Source organism: Chrysochloris asiatica, unplaced genomic scaffold, assembly GCF_000296735.1.
Source record: "Chrysochloris asiatica unplaced genomic scaffold, ChrAsi1.0 scaffold00005, whole genome shotgun sequence".
Classification (NCBI taxonomy): Eukaryota; Metazoa; Chordata; class Mammalia; order Afrosoricida; family Chrysochloridae; genus Chrysochloris; species Chrysochloris asiatica.
In genome coordinates, this window is record NW_006408523.1 from 17,846,580 (window position 1) to 17,864,720 (window position 18,141).

Here is an 18,141-nt window from a genome sequence, read left to right on the forward strand (position 1 = left end):
TGTCTAATTTCTAGTACCTTCTAGCTTCCTACCCTTCCTACTGTCTAATTTCTAGTACCTTCTAGCTTCCTACCCTTCCTACTGCCCAATTTCTAGTACCTTCTAGTTTCCTACCCTTCCTACTGTCTAATTTCTAGTACCGTTTAGCTTCCTACCCTTCCTACTGTCTAATTTCTAGTACCTTCTAGCTTCCTACCTTTCCTACTGTCTAATTTCTAGTACTGTTTAGCTTTCTACCCTTCCTACTGTCTAATTTCTAGTACCTTCTAGTTTCCTATCCTTCCTACTGTCTTAATTTCTAGTACCTTCTTGCTTCCTACCCTTCCTACTGCTTAATTTCTAGTACTGTTTAGCTTCCTACCCTTCCTATGTCTAATTTTTGCTTTAGAGTAAAAGTGGACTATTGGGTTACATACAGAAGACTTTTTAAAAAAGGAGTACAGTGTTCATAACCGATCATCTTTACTTACCTGAAAGGAGATCTCTGTAAGTAATTTCAGTTCCCAGTTTAAGGGGTATCTCAGGACAGTAGTTTCAAGGGGCTTCTAGTTTCATTTTGTCCAGTAAGTCTGTATTTCTCAAGAATTTTAATTCTGTTCTACATTTTTCTTCCTTTCTGTTTGGATCCGTCTACTGGATGCATCTGCAGTCTGTCTGGATCCATCCATCCATGACCTTAGCAGAAAGGCCAACAGTGGTAGTTGGCCATCAGTTTGTCTAGTCTCAGGGTAGATGAGTCATCGTTCCTGTAAGCTATTAGTAGGCTATTAATGGACTCTGAGTCTTTATGTCTAAGAAGTCTCCATAATTGTGACCTCTGAGTTGGAGGCTCAGTGGATTTCTAGTGTGGTGCTGTAGGATAAACACAAAGTTGGTGATTCAATCCCACCAGCCATTCTTTAGAAACCCTACACAAGGTTGCTATGACTCAGAACCAGCTTGCTGGTACTTGACAGCAACAATATATACACGATTATATCTGGGAAAAGAAATATGCGTGTTCACAGTGCATGTATACCAGTGCTGGCTGTACCCTTCAAGTCGGTTCCAGCTCACAGCAACCCTGTTAGGTTTCTGAGAATGTAAGACTTTATAAGAACAGAAAGCCTCCTCTTTCTCCAGCAGAGCTGCTGGTGGATTCAAACTAAAGCCAAATTATGCATGTATAGATACATAAACATTTAGATACACCTACACATGAATAGGAGCTCTGGTAGCGTAGTGGTTACGAAATGGGCTGCTAACCTCAAGGTCGGCAGTTTGAAACTACGAGCTGTTCTGTGGGAGAAAGATGAGGTGTTCTGCTCCCATAAAGATTTACAGCCTCGGAAACCCTGTACAGGGTCGCTATGAGTCGGAGCCGACTTCATGATACTTAACAAACCATGAATACATACATATACAAACGTATACCTCCATATACATATGTAACCACATATCTATTTCTTGGTTGTTGCTGCAAAATTATATAAGTTGACCCATAGTGACCCTGTCTAGAGTTTCCAAGGAGTAACTGGTAGGTTTAAAACTTGCAGTTCAAACCAACCTTGCTTGCGGTCCAGTGCATTATCCTGCAGTACCACACCAGGACTCCTAAACTAACAAATAGCTAATAGGTGTTTTAACTTTGAGAATCTGACTTTTCCTTTGTATCATGCTTTTAGGTTCCACTCCATAAGGCAGAGAAGTCGACACATAACGAAGGGGAGGGAGGTGGAGAGGTCTTAGTTGACTGCCCTGGTGAGGAACAGTGTACCATAGTACATACCTGTCCGCTGCCATTGCGTCTATTTTCATCCATAGCAACTCTACTGTAGGTTTTCTGAGGCTATGCGTCTTTATAGGAGCTTCTTCTTTCTGACTTTGCAGTTAGCAGCTCAGTGCATAACCCACCACATCACCTGGGTGCCTTTTAACATCTTCAGGAAAAATAAGTCAACTTTACCTGGTTTTATTATTGTATTTAAATTCTCTAGGGACCATGCGTCTCCCTCACCTTTTGGCCTGTTACTTATGCCGCAGCAGGCCAATGCCCTCGGCCACCTCTTACCTTGTATGACAGTGCCTTTTAGGAGCATAGGAAAACATAGATATTAAGCCCAAGAGAATAGTTGCTTATTATGTGCCTATCTACAGACTAAGGAGTCCTGGTGGGGTGCTGTAGGATAAGCACTGGACTATTAACCTTGAGGTCAGCAATTCAGATCCACCATCCACTCCTCAGAAATCCCACAGAGGGTCATTATGAGTCAGAACCAATTCAATGGCACTTACTACCAACATATGTACAAATAAAATGCAAATATAAGTAGAAAATTATATTAATACCATCTTGACCTCTATGTATATAAATAAATTCTTATTTGAATGCAAAAAAAAATTATAAAGGTTATTGTTGTTAGGTGCCATCGAGTCAGTTCCAACTCTCAGCGATCTTGTATAGAGTTTCCAAGGAACGGCATTTACCAAATATTGCCCTTGTTCTTGTTACATTCTTAATGACATCATTACCTTGCTCAAGCATTGCACACTTCACCTACATTTGGCAATACCAAGAAGCACAAGAGCCTGCTCTCCAGAAAGTGATTCCCACCAACCCTGTTGCTTCACTTTTTGGAGATGTTACTGGGGAGTGGTGTTAGAAAGCAGGTGACTAGTATCCTTAGTAAATCTGCTGCTTCATTCTCAGTAGCAGGATACTATAGTTGTAGGAGTAGTAGTAAGTACTTAGAATATTACTTTTGTTCTCGTGGCTAACTCAGTGAGGGAAGTATTTTGTCATCCCATGTAAAGATGATGACTGTGTGTTCAAGGCCACACACAGCAGTGAATGACAGCACACTCAGACACGCTGATTTAGGAGCTTAACTATTGCTATGCACTATCCTGAAGACACATCCTGAGCACTTTTGTCTTTGGGAATCTCATATACACATTTCTTTTTTTAAACTTTTTACTGTGAGTTGGGTGAAGGTTTACAGACAAGACTGATGGATTGGCTTCCCACTTTATGATCTCTTGCCACTGCTGTTTATCAGGCTTGGCATTTTAGGTAATGGAAGCTCTAAACTTAACTTACAGTTGTGTGTTTGCTAATGGCAAACAGGCTTCCTTTGTGGCCTCCATTGTTTGCTTAATTCCTTGACTAGAGAGGAGTTCCTGGGTGACACAGAAGGGTTGGTGGCTCAAATTCACCCAGAGATAGCTGTGGAGAAAGGTCTGGTGGATCTACTCCTGAAAAATTAGCTCCGGAAAACCCTGTGGAGCACAGTTTGGCTCTGACACACGTGGGGTCACTGTGATGGAGCACAGTTCGGCTCTGACACACGTGGGGTCACTGTTATGGAGCACAGTTCTGCTCTGACACACGTGGGATCACTGTGAGTCGGAGTTGGCTCAATGGCATACCTGTGAAAGTGCCCTCTAATTCCTCAGCAGTACACTGCTACCTAACTACAGCTCAGGCATCTTTCCCTGCTCCTCCCCCTAGCACCTGTGTACACACAAACAACAACCGACAGGGTCACACACCAGTCCAGGTGGGAGGCTTTGAAGGTTAGGATTTCAGAGCACCATAAACCTGTGACCTAAGAGAATTGAAGAATGATTGTAATGCTCTGATAAACAAGGACTAGCTAGGATCCTGGTGAACACAGTGCTCTTGAAGGCAAATGCTAATTAGTACAGAGCTGCTAGTGAGTTCCCAGGTCCCTGAGGGAGCTGGTGAGCCCTGCAGCAAGCCTCCACCTGCTAGGAGCTGGTGAAGCCTCTGAATGGGCCAAACAGAGATGCTTTCCCACACCACCCTGGGAACTTTACTTTGAGAGATGGGGCTGCTAGCCTACTGGGGGGAAGAGTTGTTATCCTCCCAGATCTCCGCTCCCTGATGGGGGAAGACCAGCAAGGCCTGCCCCCCATGACCCTTTACAGTTGAGCTATCAGCTTCCAGCCTTGTCCAGTGACCTGACCTTGTCTGAGTCGACTTTTGCTCTAATTGCCTCTGGTCCAGTTGGCCTATTGAGGGGAATGTTGGAGTAAGTCCTCACTTTGAAACTCAGCTCGTGGGCACAGGGTAAGCAGCACAATGCATCTTGAGTTTCACAGTGAAGTTTGTGCGTCTACTCAGGGAGGGTCCCTTGGGAACTGTTATGGGCCTTTACATCCCTCACCTATTTTTTTCCAAGTACCCATCCCATCACACTCAGCCCGAGGGATGAACAGGAAGGTGTGATGTGGCTGCTGGCAGTAAGGACACCTGAGGACTACTGAGGACCCACAACAAGGTGGAGGGGGAGTGTTGTGCAGAGCAGACTCTAGGTTTTACGCCCCCTACTGGTTCTTGGGTGTATAGCATTAGTTTAGTAATATTTCCAATAGTAACCCTGAGACACAACGAGAGAGGTACGTACTTTTAAACCTTTTTTAAGAAGTCAAGGAAGTATACTGTTCATTTTACAAAAGGTTTCATCCATAATAGTTAAAAAAAGATAGGTTAAAAAACACCTTCTGAGTAGCTGTGAAATTTGTAATGACTAGCTCGAAAATCTGTGTATGAATGACTTTTCTCATGTGGTCTTGTTCTATAAGTAGTAACTATTTTTTTAAGCCCTTTGTGAAAACCAGTCTCTTTGTCATTTAGAAAGGATGGAATAGGGCTTTTTTCAGAACTTTTATACAATAAAAATAGTCATAGTTTACACTTAGGTTTTCAGCCTATTGTGTTGTCTCAGGGCTTCTGGGAGGTAGATGAGGCAGGCATTTTCATGGATGAGCATGTGGTGTTGCAGTAGATAAAGTGAATGACTTTTCTCATGTGGTCTTGTTCTATAAGTAGTAACTATTTTTTTAAGCCCTTTGTGAAAACCAGTCTCTTTGTCATTTAGAAAGGATGGAATAGGGCTTTTTTCAGAACTTTTATACAATAAAAATAGTCATAGTTTACACTTAGGTTTTCAGCCTATTGTGTTGTCTCAGGGCTTCTGGGAGGTAGATGAGGCAGGCATTTTCATGGATGAGCATGTGGTGTTGCAGTAGATAAAGTGATGTGCTTAGGGTCATACGGCTTTTGAGTGGCAGACCTGATTTCTCACTCAGTGCTCTTTGCATCATCTCATAGTGCTGTCTGTCTTCCATAGCCCCAACTGAGGGACTGAGATCCAAGGGGAGGCGCTACAACTCCAGTCTTAGGTACTTCTGCCGGCTGCGTGACTGGAGGACCAAGCTTCCTTAGGTTTTCCAGGGTGGGTTAAAATGCAAAGATAGGATGATGAATTCCTATGTTCCCCAAGCCCAGCTTTACTAATTATCACTCATGGCCAGTGTTGTTTCATTTGAACCCCTGACCTGCATCCCCAAGATTATTTTGAAGCATTTGACTGGTGTGAAAAGAAGTTTCAAACTCTTCTTATACAATATTTTTTTGTCCTAACCCTGGAACTAGCAATTTTTTCAAGTAGCCCTGGCTCCTTTTAGTGGGAAACCAGATTTAGAGATTAAAGGCTAAGCAAAAGAAGTACTCACTGCCACGAGTTATTTTCTTTTCAAAAGGCCTTTTTAAATTGGACAATGCTACAAACGGAACTTGTCTTAAAGATAGACTTAACACGAGTTTTAAAGTATTTCCAAATCAGTCAGCACAATTATCTTTCGACTTAATCTTAATTTTCCATTTGTGTCTTTTTTCCACTCCTCATCTTTTCTTCTTCCATCGCTAATCCTTGTTCTTAGTGATAATTGCTCATTGGCTTCACCTATACTGTCAACACTTATACATAATGTGATTTCTGAAAGCAATTGAAGAATGTTTTACAGTTCCGATTGCCCTTGTTGTTGTTGTTAAGTGCCGTGGAGTCAGTTCCGACCCACAGCAACCCTGTACAGGGTTTCCGAGGGTGTAAATCTTTACAGGAGTAGAAAGCCTCATTTTTCTACCGCGGACCAGCTGGTAGTTTCGAACCGCTGACCTTAAGGTTCGCAGCCCGATTCGTAACCACTATGCTACCAGAGGAGAGTGACTACCACATGCAATGAGAAAGAAATCACTACTGTTGAGTGGATTCTGACTCAGCCACGATCTAGTGCAGAGCACATGCTCCACAGGTTTCCGAGATTGTAGATGTTTATAGGAACAGAAAGCCTCATCTTTCTCCCTCCGAGCGTCTATGGGGTTTTAACTGCCAGTCTTTTAATTAGCTGGTCAAAGCTTAACCCATGGCACCATTGTTGAAGGGTTATGTTTTAAAGACACCTTCAATAGTTCTTTTTTGCATGGTTATGCCAACAGCTAGATGGGTATGTATTTAGGTACATGTACTGTTTCATTTAATCTCAAATTTTAAGAGTTGCATTATTATAAAATTTTCATTCTCTTTTCATGGTTCCAAAGTGAAATCATAGAAGGCTGTTATCCATATCCTTCCTGTTTTATTTCCTCTTTCATTTTAGCCGTAACTTTAAAACAACTTATAATTTGTCTTTTCACTTTATATATAATTTGTCTTTTGTGACCATTGATTGTTGTTGTTCTGTGCAGAAGGAAGGGTGTTGGTTTCACCACTAAAACCTCAGGACTTTGGCTTTTTGAGGGATTTTCTGAGAACTATGATATGTGGAATGCGGCCTGATACTTACTGGCACTTCAGATCTGGAATACAGAGCCGGAGACAGTGATTGGGAAGGAGAGGACAGTAGCAAATACTTCCGGGAGGCTAGTGTTTGTACTGCAGAATCTTCTGGGCTGGGAGACCCTCAGGCTCTGCCCCTACTATGTTAATTCTCACCCAGTCTCTCTAGAGGAGGCCTTGGCATTGGTAGTCTTCTAAACCTTCCCACGTGATTGTTAAGTACAATTGGGCCTGAAGAACACTGATTAAAAGAGGACTTCAGGTTTATGTAAGGTGCTCTGGTGGCACTGTGAGTTAGGCATTGGGCTCCTAACCACAAGATCAAACCCACCAGCCGCGCCGGGAGAAGCGAAGGCTGTCTGCTTTCATGAAGATTTACAGTCTCAGACGCCCTAGGGAGCAGTTGGAATCTGTCCTGTCTAACAGGGTCGCTGTCAGTTAGAATTGACTGGATGGCATTGGGTGGGTGTTAAGGGATGTCAAGGTATCTAGGAGTCCCTGGATGGTACACTTAAGCACTCAGTTACTAACCGAAAGATTGGCTATTCAAATCCACCTGGAGACACCTTAGGAGAAGGGCCTAGTGATCAGCTTCCCAAGATGACTGCCTTTAAAACCTTATGGAGCACAGGTTTCTCTGACACACACAGGATTGCCGTGAGTTGGAATCTACTCAGTGACGACAGAGGGCTTTTGTTCTGGTTTTAAAAGTTTGTTTGGAATCTAGGTGGTTCTTGTTTTCTAGATTCATTGTTTTTCCTCACTCATCTCTGGATCTTTCTCAAATCCACCTTTGTCACATGTTTTGATATTTCTAAAAATTAATAGCCTGTTCATTTTTTTTCAACAAGCCCACTCTCATATTTTTTCATCCAAGCATTTTTTTTTTTTTTTTTACTGAAACCTTTTCTGGTAGCTTGTCGAAATTGCCTGTCTTTTGTTTCCTCCTCATGAATCGGGGCTGATGGAGCTGGGTGAGTCTTCCCTACTACTTGGGAGAACCTGGTGGAGGCAGCATGTCTACCGGGAAATTTGTGGCTTCTAGCCATGCAGTGGTCTCTTGGTGTGACGCTGTAGAATCAGCAATGGGCTGTTAACCACAGGTAGTCAGTTCAAACCCATCAGCTGTTCCTTGGAAACCCTAAACAGGGTCAATGTGAGTTGGAACCAACTCGAACACTTCTGACAGGAATATCTTATTGGATCCTTGTGATTTCAGAAAGAAGGAGAACTATGTCTATATCCCCAGTGGATTTGTGTAAAGAGTCTCCAACAGGTGACGATTTAAGTGCCATCCCAACTCATAGTGATCTGAATAGGGCTTCCGAGGAACGGCTGGTGGGTTTGAACTGCTTAGCAGTTCAGTGCTTATCCTACAGTGCCACATCAGGACTCCTCACTATGTGAGAGATTGATGCCAAAGATGGAAAGTTTGAGCAAGTTTTCACCACCTTTCTGCTACTCAGAAAGTTTTAATTTGGTTGATTCCAAGTTGAATACTGGGTGTTTCCCCAGTAATTTCATACTAGTTGAGGGTTAAGATTAGGGATGGGCAGGTTGCTGTGAAAGCATGGGTGCTGAATGAACATTACTCACTGTGCACAGTTGAATGACTGGAATTATTAAATGCTCAGCAGAACAATTGAGATGATTAGGTGGTAGTGAACTGATACCATTTTGTATTCTCTTAGGCTGGGTCTGTTGCATGCACCAATATTTCCCATAGATCCCTGAAGGGTAACGTCTCAGACCAGACCCACTCTAGGTTCAAATATACAACTTAAAAAAGTTAGTGACTTCCAGAGATAGTCATCCGCTTTAGCAATGTTTGGGACTGTAGAACTTCCCTACATTGGCATTCTGCCGACCTGGGCTTCTGGGGCTCGGCCACGTCTAATCTGAGGCTCCCCATGTGTTCAGTTTGGCATTCTTGCTTCTCATTGTAAACTTTCTTATTGTCATCTCAGCCAACTCTGAACAGTTTCTTTTACGATCCATTCATTGTACTAGGGGGCAATTCTGTAATCTCTCCATGCTTCTTGGGATGAATCTTTGGCAGTGTTGGAAAAGTTAACAGTGTACCTTTGTGGTCTCGAGACACTGGCAAGTATCTTCTTCAAGTAAAGAGTTTTCCCTTAACTCTGTATCCGTAGGTGGAAATTTCTGTGATCTCACTGGAAAGACAGTCTTGGTGAAGTGTGTGAGTTTGTGTATTTGTCAGTGTACAACGGTAAAAGAATGTTTGTCATGTAACGTCATGACCTGCTTGAGGCCAAGGGACTGTCTTTGTGTAAATATCCTGTTTGGGCACTAGGTGACTGGGAAGAAATGGTACGCTAGTTTTATTTAGTTTTTGCTCTTTTTGGATTTCCTCTTTCTTTGTGTATGCATCTCTTTTCACACAAAACTGCGCAACCAAAAGCAATCCATTGTTTATGTCTGTGGTCACAAGAAGGGATTGCTTAAACAGAAAAGCTTTCTTTTCTGAACTGAGTTCTTGGAAATATCCCAAACTTGGCATTTAGTTTTCTAAGAAGTCTGTGGAGGAAATGGTGTGGAGAACCTTTGAGTTTGGGTGACTTGGATTTGTAGTGAGTGCTTATTTTGTTTTTATAGGGGAGGGAGGATACCTTACAAGGGTTAATAGAGGGAAGAGTTACTTGTGGAGTGGAATGGTCATTTGGCTATGAGAGGAATAGGATCCTGCTGAGTTGTTTGTTGTTAGGTGCCATCAAGTCAGTTCCCATTCACGGTGACGCTGTGCACAACAGAGCCTGCTGAGGATCGTGGTTCCCAGAGTCGCTCTGCTCTTTGTCACTCAGAGTATCACTCTGCCGTCTGTCTTTAGTCTTCAAGAAAATTGCTCTCCCTCTGTCTTATTCAGGAAGTAAGCTCGAGTTTTTCTCCACTCACTCCAAGGTTGTTGTTGTTGTTGTTAGGTGCCGTAGAGTTGATGCCGACTCATTGTTGTTGTTGTTAAGTGCCGTCGATGCCGACTCATAGCGACCCTATATACAACAGAACGAGGCATTGCCTGGTCCTGAGCTAATCTCACAGTTGTTGCCACATTTGAGCCCATGGATGCTGCCACTTTGCCAATCCATCTCGTTGGGGATCTTCACCACGACATCCTTCAGCGATTGGTCCCTCCTGACAATATGTCCGAAGTATGAGAGACAAAGTCTGGCCATCCTGGCCTCCAAGGAGCACGCTGGCTGCACTTCTTCCAACACAGATCTATTGTGTGGGTTCTTTTGGCAGCCCATGGCACTTTTCAATATTCTTCTCCAACACCATAACTCAAAAGCATCAACTTCTATGGTCTTCCTTATTCACTGTCCAGAATTCGCATCCATATGAGGTTATTGAAAATACCATGGCTTGGGTCAGGCGCACCTTAGTCCTCAAGCTGACATCTTTGCTCTTCAACACTTTAAAAAGGTCTTGTGCAGCAGATTTGCCTAATGCAAATACGTTGTCTGATTTCTTGACTGCTGCTTCCATGAGTATTGATAGTTGATCTAGGAAGAATGAGGTCCTTGACGACTTCAGTCTTTTCTCCATTGATAAGAATGAGGTCCTTGACAACTTCAGTCTTTTCTCCATTGTAGAGGATTGTAATGTTTGTGTTGGGGATTGTTGCTAGTGCTGTCTGGTTGGCTCTGACTCCTGGTAACTCCATGTACAGCAACAGAACGTTGTGTGGTCCTGGGCCGTCATCATGATGATCAGCTGCTGCTTAATCAGAGTGCTTTCCAATCTGGAGGGCTCATCTTCCACCATTTTCATTACTGCACATTGCAGCTACTGTGGCCTGTTGGCCACATTTTAGTCTATCAGCGTCGTTTGTCTCTGTGTCGCATTTTGGTAATTCTCACAATATTTCAAACATTTTCATAACGCTATTGTATACTTACTAAACCACTGTATAGTGCACGTGTAGTTTTTGTATGTTGTTGTTCTGTTGAGTTGGTTCTAACTCACAGTGACCCTGTTTAGAGTTTCCTTGATTGTCATCTTTGTGGGAGCAGAAAGCCTCATCTTTCTCCTATGGAGCAGCTGGTGGGCTCAAATTGCCAACCTTGTGCTTGGCAGTTCAGTGCTTATCATACAGAGGCATCACAGTCCCCTTTATAGGAGCTGGGAAACCAAAAATTTGTGTTCAAACCCACTAAGATAGAGATTAGCAAATGCTGTTGTATTGTAACATGTGCCATGTTTAATTGATCAACTTCAGACGATCTGAATAGTAGAAGAGGTACTCCTGTGTACATCCACACTTGTAGAACAACTCCCCTCCCTTGAGGCCAAGGGCCTTAGGATCTCCCAAGTCTGGTTCCTTTTTAATGCTTGATTAGAAGGCCTGGTGGCATGGTGTGGGTCAAGTGCTTGGCTTCTAACCGAAAGATCGGTGGTTTGACCCTACCAGCTGCTCTGCGGGAGAAGGGTGGGGCAACCTGCTTTTCTAAAGATTGACAGTCTTGGAAACCCTAAGGGGCAGTTCTCTGTCCTTCAGGATCACTGTGGGTCAGAAGTCGGACTGCTTTCCTGAACCCATCAACTTGTGGCATTAGGGTCAGGAAAGATTGGAGTGTTTTCCCTTCTGTTATATGTGTGTGCCAACATCTTCGTTTCTAAAGGCTCTTTGGACAGAGCCCTGGTGTGGACTGCTAACCACAAGAGTAGCAATTGAACCCACCAACTGCTCTCAGAACTCCCCTATACAAGGTTCCTGTAAGTTGGAACCGACATGAGGGCACTTAACAACAACAACAGCAGCAGAGAAGAAGGGGAGCCCTGTTGTGGCACTGTACATAAGCAGTGGACTGCTGACCACAAGTTCAGGGGTTCAAATCCACCCTCAGCTCTTTGGAAATCCTATACTGGGTTGCTGTGGGTTGGAACCAACTCAGTGACACTTACCAACAATAAGATAGAAGGAGGTAAGTGGCAAGAGTGTGATTCTTGTGAGCAAGCCATCTTCACTTTTGCTTTGAAGACCCTGTGTGGTGAAAAAGGTTAATATGCTTGTCTGAGAACTGAAAGGTTGGTAGGTAGACTCTATCCAGAGCTAGCTTCGAAGGAAAGCCGTCAGGCTATCTCCTCCTGAAAAGATAGCCATTGAACACCTGCTGGAGCACAGGTCTCCTCTAACACACGTGGGTTGTCATGAGTCTGAGTCACTGTGACAACAAGTAGTTTAACTTTCCTTTGGACTGGGATGTTGACAGGCAGAGGCGATGGGCAGGTTGCAGATTGGTCTGTACATATGCAAGCAAATTCCTCATAACTGTTTTATTACCTTTTCCTTTACTCATCTTTGGCCAAGGCGTTTTGGTCATTTGCCAGGTGGGCTTTAAGGCACTGGGTGCAATGTTTGTTGAGCATCCAAGTGTACCTAGCACAATGTACTAGAGTTTTGTTGTCTTTGAACTTCTAATTTTGGCTTAAGGTTAAAAGTATCTGCTTGTCTTAATCAGTCAAAATCTTTCTTTTAAGCTTTGCTTTCATGCTTTTTTTTTTTTTTTGCTAATAAAAGTAAAGCTTGATTTAAGAGGGAGCCTAGATCCAGAGGGCACCGGAGGAAGGCAGAATCTCCGCTGAGTAGTATCCAATCTGTCTGGGTGGGGCTGATGAAAGGAGATGCGGATAGGTCTCTTGTGATACAATAGTGAATAATTGTTATCGGGACTGACTGTGAGGGTTGGGAATGTAAAGGTAGACGTTTTGTAGCAAAAGGAGGGGAGTGATTGACTTTGTAGTCCAGGAGCAGACCTGGGACCATCAAGAGAGAAGAGTGGACAGCGGGACCCTACCTAGAGAAACAGTGATGCCAGAGATGAAGGCAGAGATGATGACGTGGAGAGATGGAATGGCTGGGGACCTTAGACCCCGAGAGGGAGAGGGGCTGTGTGCTGACAACCCGGGGACAAGCTTGCAGGGTATACCCTTTGGTTGGTTGATGATGCATGGAGGGGATTGTAACCATGGCAATGAAACGATATACGATATGATGAATGTAAAGCCATGTAAACTATCACATAATTCACAATAAAACATTAAAACGATATACGATATGATGAATGTAAAGCCATGTAAACTATCACATAATTCACAATAAAACATAAAAAAAAAAAAAAAAAAAAGCAAAGCTTGTATTTTAAAAATTGGTATGATTTTAAGTTTAAATTAAGACCTTTTCTTCCCCTTTTAGGAAGGCTCTAAGGTAATTCAGCCTATATTTTTGGGAAAAATCATTGATTACTTTGAAAATTATGATCCCACCGATTTGGCAGCTTTGCACACAGCCTACATCTATGCCACAGTGCTGACTGTCTGCACCCTCATTTTGGCCATTCTCCATCATTTATATTTCTACCACGTCCAGTGTGCTGGGATGAGGCTACGAGTAGCCATGTGCCATATGATATATCACAAGGTAAGTGGCATTTACTATCAAAATGTGTGGCTCCCTTGGAACATTAGAAGCAGTGTACCAAAGTTAAAGACAGTTTTTCTTTTGACGTCTGTACTTTCTTTGATGACAAGGCAAAATACTAACTTTCAAACTAAATCTAATGAAAAAGTGAATGTTAGATTAATGTTCAGTGGTTTTATGTGCAGCTCTCAGTTCTATGTATGGAAAGGAACTGTTCACTGAAAGCTTCGTTTATTTCCCAGTTGTATTTAAAAGTAAACAAGTGAAATTTGATTACGATTAAATTAGAGAATTAAATCGAGGAGAAATGAATGCATCTGAGAAGGGGATCTATTATTTGTGAGACTCGTTTAAAATGTACAATTTGCTCATGCTACAAGTTGCTATATTTTAATGAACTGTTTAATCATTGAATAGAATAAATCTGTTAACTGATGAATATAGATGGAATCCATAGGAAATTCCTAAAGTTAGTTATAGTTTTCTTGTAATACATATAAGAAAATGTTAGGTGTTTGGGAGAAAACTTTAGATTTGTTTTTTATCATTTAGTAATTTTGGAGAGAATGTATGGTTTCATTTGTTTTCTGTTGCATTTCATTAAATTTACCTTTGATTTATTTCCTCCCTTCCCTTTCCCTTCAGTAATGCACTATAGAAATTTGAATGATAAGACATGATTTGGTATGTTCAGTATTTTGTTTTGGAATTGAGAAATACTGTTAAATTATCCCATCTTATGTACTCTATTGTTGTTAGGTGTTGTTGAGTGGGTTCCAACTCATAGTGACCCTGTGTACAACAGAACAAATCACTGTCTTAGTCCTGCACCATCCTCATTCACAACTGCTGTTACATTTGAACCCATTGTTGAATGCCTTCTGATTGAGCAGCTCATCTTCCAGCACTAGATCAGACTACGTACGTTCTGCTGCTCTTCATAAGGTTTCCAGTGGCTAGTCATTCAGAAGTGGTCCTTGTCTCCTTTTTCAGTCTGTCTTAGTCTGTGAACTTCACTGAAACCTGCCCACTATGGATAGCCCTGCTGCTATTTAAATTCCCAGCAACAGACAAGCCACCCAGTATGACAGACTGACAGACGAATGGTGGCATATTCTCTAGCCTTTAATAAAACAGGAGTGAGACTTTCAGATTAATGAGTAGCTTCTGAGATGTCACTGTGAATAATTGAAGACATCATTATAAGCATGGTCCTGGATATCTCTTTCTTTTTGGCTGTCTGCTTTTAAAAAACCCCCAACAAAACAACCAAAAAAACAAAACTTCATTCAAAGATAAAAACAAATTAAAGTGTTACTTCTTTTACCTGTTTGCTACTTATTTAGAGCATCTGTTTATTCCAAATACTTTTCTCAGAAAAATACAGCATGTTTTTTTCTGTGCCTTTCTTTGGGCAAAGTCTGGGGATTTTGTGAATCTTGGAGGCCTAGCATCGTATTACCATCTGTGTGAGCTACAACATGGGAGTCCAGTTTCCTCATGGAAATGGTGATAATAGTGCCTGCATACATTACTCAAGGGCTTATTATTGGGTTGTTGTTGTTGTTGTTATGTGCCGTGGAGTCGGTTCTGACTCATAGCGACCCTGCACAGGGTTTCCGAGGCTGTTAATCTTTACGGGAGCAGAATGCCTCATCTTTCTCCCGCGGAGCAGCTGGTAGTTTCGAACTGCTGACCTTGCGGTTCGTAGCCCAATACGTAACCACTACACTACCAGAGCTATTATTGGGTAGATGAAACTAAAGCACGTTTCAGATCATGTGGTGCTTGTCCAATGAGTCGTGTCATTCTCCTCTTCTTCCTCATCCTCTTTCCTACTCTTGACTGCTAACCCAAAAGTCAGTGGTTCGAATTCACCAGCGATCCATGGGAGAGAGACGTGGCAGTCTGCTCTGTGAGAATTTACAACCTTGGAACCCTTTGAGGGCAGTTTTACTCTGTCCTACATGGTTGTGCTGTGGGAAAAGGCACTCAACCACAAGGTTGGTAAATTCACCAAATGCTCCTCTGAAACCTAAGTTGTTGTCAAGTGCTGTCGAGTTGGTTCTGACCCACAGCGACTCTGTAAACGGTTTCTGAGGAGCGGCTGGTGAGCTTGATCTGCTGACCTTGCAGTTCAAACCGACTTTGCAGTCCAGCGCATTAACCCACAGCGCCACACTTTATAACCCGCTGACTTAACAAAGAGTAGGCTTGCTGTGAATCCGAATGGACTCCATGGTAATGGGTTAGGTTGTGTAATTGGTTTTCTTTTCAACTGTTTAGGTGAAGAGCATTGAGATTTCTGGATGAATTAGCTAGATTTTTGTCTTGCCAGTTCATGAATAGTTCCAATAAATAAACAGAAAATTTCCGTAGCATTCATTTGTTAAACCTTGAATATTTAAACTAGATCTGAATTGGCGGTTCTATCAAATGGCTCTTTGCACTGATGAGTGTTCTTCACCTGTTTTTCTTCCTCTTTCCACTAACACCTTGGAAAGTAGCCTTTGGGAAATCTGATCTAACCTGGCACATTTGCTTACCCAAATGTAAACATCTCCCAAAGGTATTAATTTACCGGATTGATTCACCTAAAAGAATTGTCCCTTTAAGAAGTCAAGAATTGCTTGGGTGGGTTAAATCAGAGACTTAACCTGAAATTCCAGAAACATGGGAAAGACAAATTTCCTCATGTACTGATTATGTCCAGAGACTTGCTGAGATGAAGAAATTAGACACTTCTTCCTCTTGCATGGCTGATTCCTTAGGGCAAAAGCCCGCCCTGCTTGAAGCTATGAAAGGGCCCTCTGTGAGGGTGTGCTGAATACGCCCAGACCACACCTCCTAATCCTGGGAGAAATCCAAGGCGGTTGTTGTAAATGGGGTGATGGCTAAGCTAACAGTAATAGTGTGTGGTATTGGATGACATTATGGGATGTGTGGTACAAAGGACTTGGCATTCACACAGCTTTAGTAAAATTACTTTTGGCTTTTGTTCACTGATTTTTTCTTGTTTAACTTGAGAACGAATGAAGAGAATTCAAATGAATTTTAACTGCACTTTATTTGGATGAAAAAAAAAATTGGTCATATTTATTTGTGGAAGCTCTTTGAATCTCTGGGGGCATGTCTTCCATGGTGTTTCTCAGAAATTTTTAACACATAAAGGGATTGGGCAGCATAATGCGTGCCTGTGTATGAGCAGGATGTGTTCATTTGGGATTAAACACAGGTCCATGCAGCAACAGTGCTTTGAGCATTTAAATTTGCTAAGTTAAAAAAATCACCACCAACATAGTCCCAATATGACTGCTTTTAGGGCTTCAATCCACTGCCTGCTGAAAACCTGTGTTTCTACTCCAGACATTCTGAATCCAAATCTGCATTTTAACAAGTTCCCTAGGTGATTCTTCTGTGGTTTTGTGGATCTTGTTAAAAGGTAGATTCTGATGCAGTGCATCTTGAGTGGGAATGCAGAACCCTACCAAGTAAAACAGTGGCTTTTTTCCAGTTGTGAGTAGCTGCCCAGGACATAGAAGAGGGAGGACATGTCCATTCTAAGTCTCAAGGGGTTATTTCCTCAGCTTTGAGCATGGAGGGGAGGCCTGGACTGGGAAAGCCTTAGCTTCAGGGATGGAGATCTTGGATTTGGATGTCTGACAGACTCCAGCCCCAATCGCTGGTGGGGATGGGTCTCCCATACTCCAGCCCCAGCTGAGGTTTAGGTCCTAGGTAGTGCTGAGCCTGAACACTAATGGTTTTTAGATCTAGAGCAGAAAGGATAGCAGTCCCAATGGCCAAGATGGTCTTGTCATCTGGATTTTGAATTGTAATGTCATTGTTGTTCTTGTGTGCTGTTGAGTCGGTTCTGACTCATAGCGACCCTATATAGCAGGGGTGGGGAACGTTTGGTCCCTGGGTCCTATAAGGCCCATGAAATCATTTGGTCTAGACTTACCAAGGCAACCACAGTTCCAGCCATCACATTAGGGGTGAGTTAATTAAATGCTTGACCAAAATATAGCAGGATAATTTTTAATATGATAGTTTTGTATGGCCCGTAATGATGTTATAAATTTTGGAGAACAAAGGTACCCTGCTGTATAGGGTTTCTGAGGAGCAGCTGGTGGGTTTGAATCTTGTGGTTTGAACCACTACCAACAACAACTGTCTGGAGAAGTGGAAACAAAGGAAAGATGCTCCCCTACAAGTGATCTTTTGGAATGTCTCTAAAGAGAAGAAAGAGTTCAGGCTCTAGCCAGCGTAAGCATGGCTGAACTGATTAATTCTACCCAAAAGTAGGTATCGTGTAAAAAGTAGCAGAGAACAGCTTCTGAGAGCTCAGTGACCGATGGCTTCCATGCTCCTTGCTTTCAGAACAAGTCATCAGGGTCCAGTCTTCAGAAGCTGACCACTGTTGATAGCCACACAGGCTCTTTACGATGGACTCAAAGTCTGGAGACACAGAGCTGGTAGACCAGGGAGCCTAAAGAACAATTACTGTGCTTATGTGCATCATGAGAGAGACCTGGTGTGACGCTGTAGGCTAAGCACTGAAACATAAGGTTAGTTTGAACCACAAAGTTGGCAGTTCAAACTCACCAGCCACTCCTTGGAAACCCATATAAGTTAGAGCCAACTCAGTGGTCCTTAAAAACAACAACAACAACAATGATATAATTGTATTTAGGCGATCTGTCTCAAAGGAAGGCTTTTCTGTAGATTAATACCGTGTTTAGAGAAATATTTTCACCTACCACTAAGTGTATTTTTTAAACCATTTTAGTAATGATGTCCTGTTTTAGTATTCTGTAATTGGGAGACAAATGGTGTTCTTGGTAACTTGTGTTAGGTTTCATGTTATTAGATTCTCTTCATCTTTCTTCATGAGGGCTCTTTCTATTTCTTCAACCCTCTTTTTAGACTTGTCTCCTCCAGGGTACTGGTCAGGACAGCAGACATCTTTGGTTTGTCATTCTGTCGGCATTTGTCTTTGTTCTCTAGTGCTACTATAGTAGAAATGCCACAAGTGGATGGCTTTACCACACAGAGTCCTGGCTCGGGAGAATGGTCCTT

General features: G+C 42.4%; 1 protein-coding gene across 1 annotated transcript in view; it reads left to right on the top strand.

Annotated features, from left to right (window-relative positions):
- The window catches only part of ABCC4 (ATP-binding cassette, sub-family C (CFTR/MRP), member 4), a 357,151-nt gene that overhangs the window by 62,837 nt on the left and 276,173 nt on the right, over nt 1-18,141 (top strand). Inside the window, exon 4 of the mRNA XM_006832001.1 lies at nt 12,838-13,062. Coding sequence (XP_006832064.1) covers nt 12,838-13,062 — 225 coding nt within the window. The remainder of the gene's footprint in view (nt 1-12,837; nt 13,063-18,141) is intronic.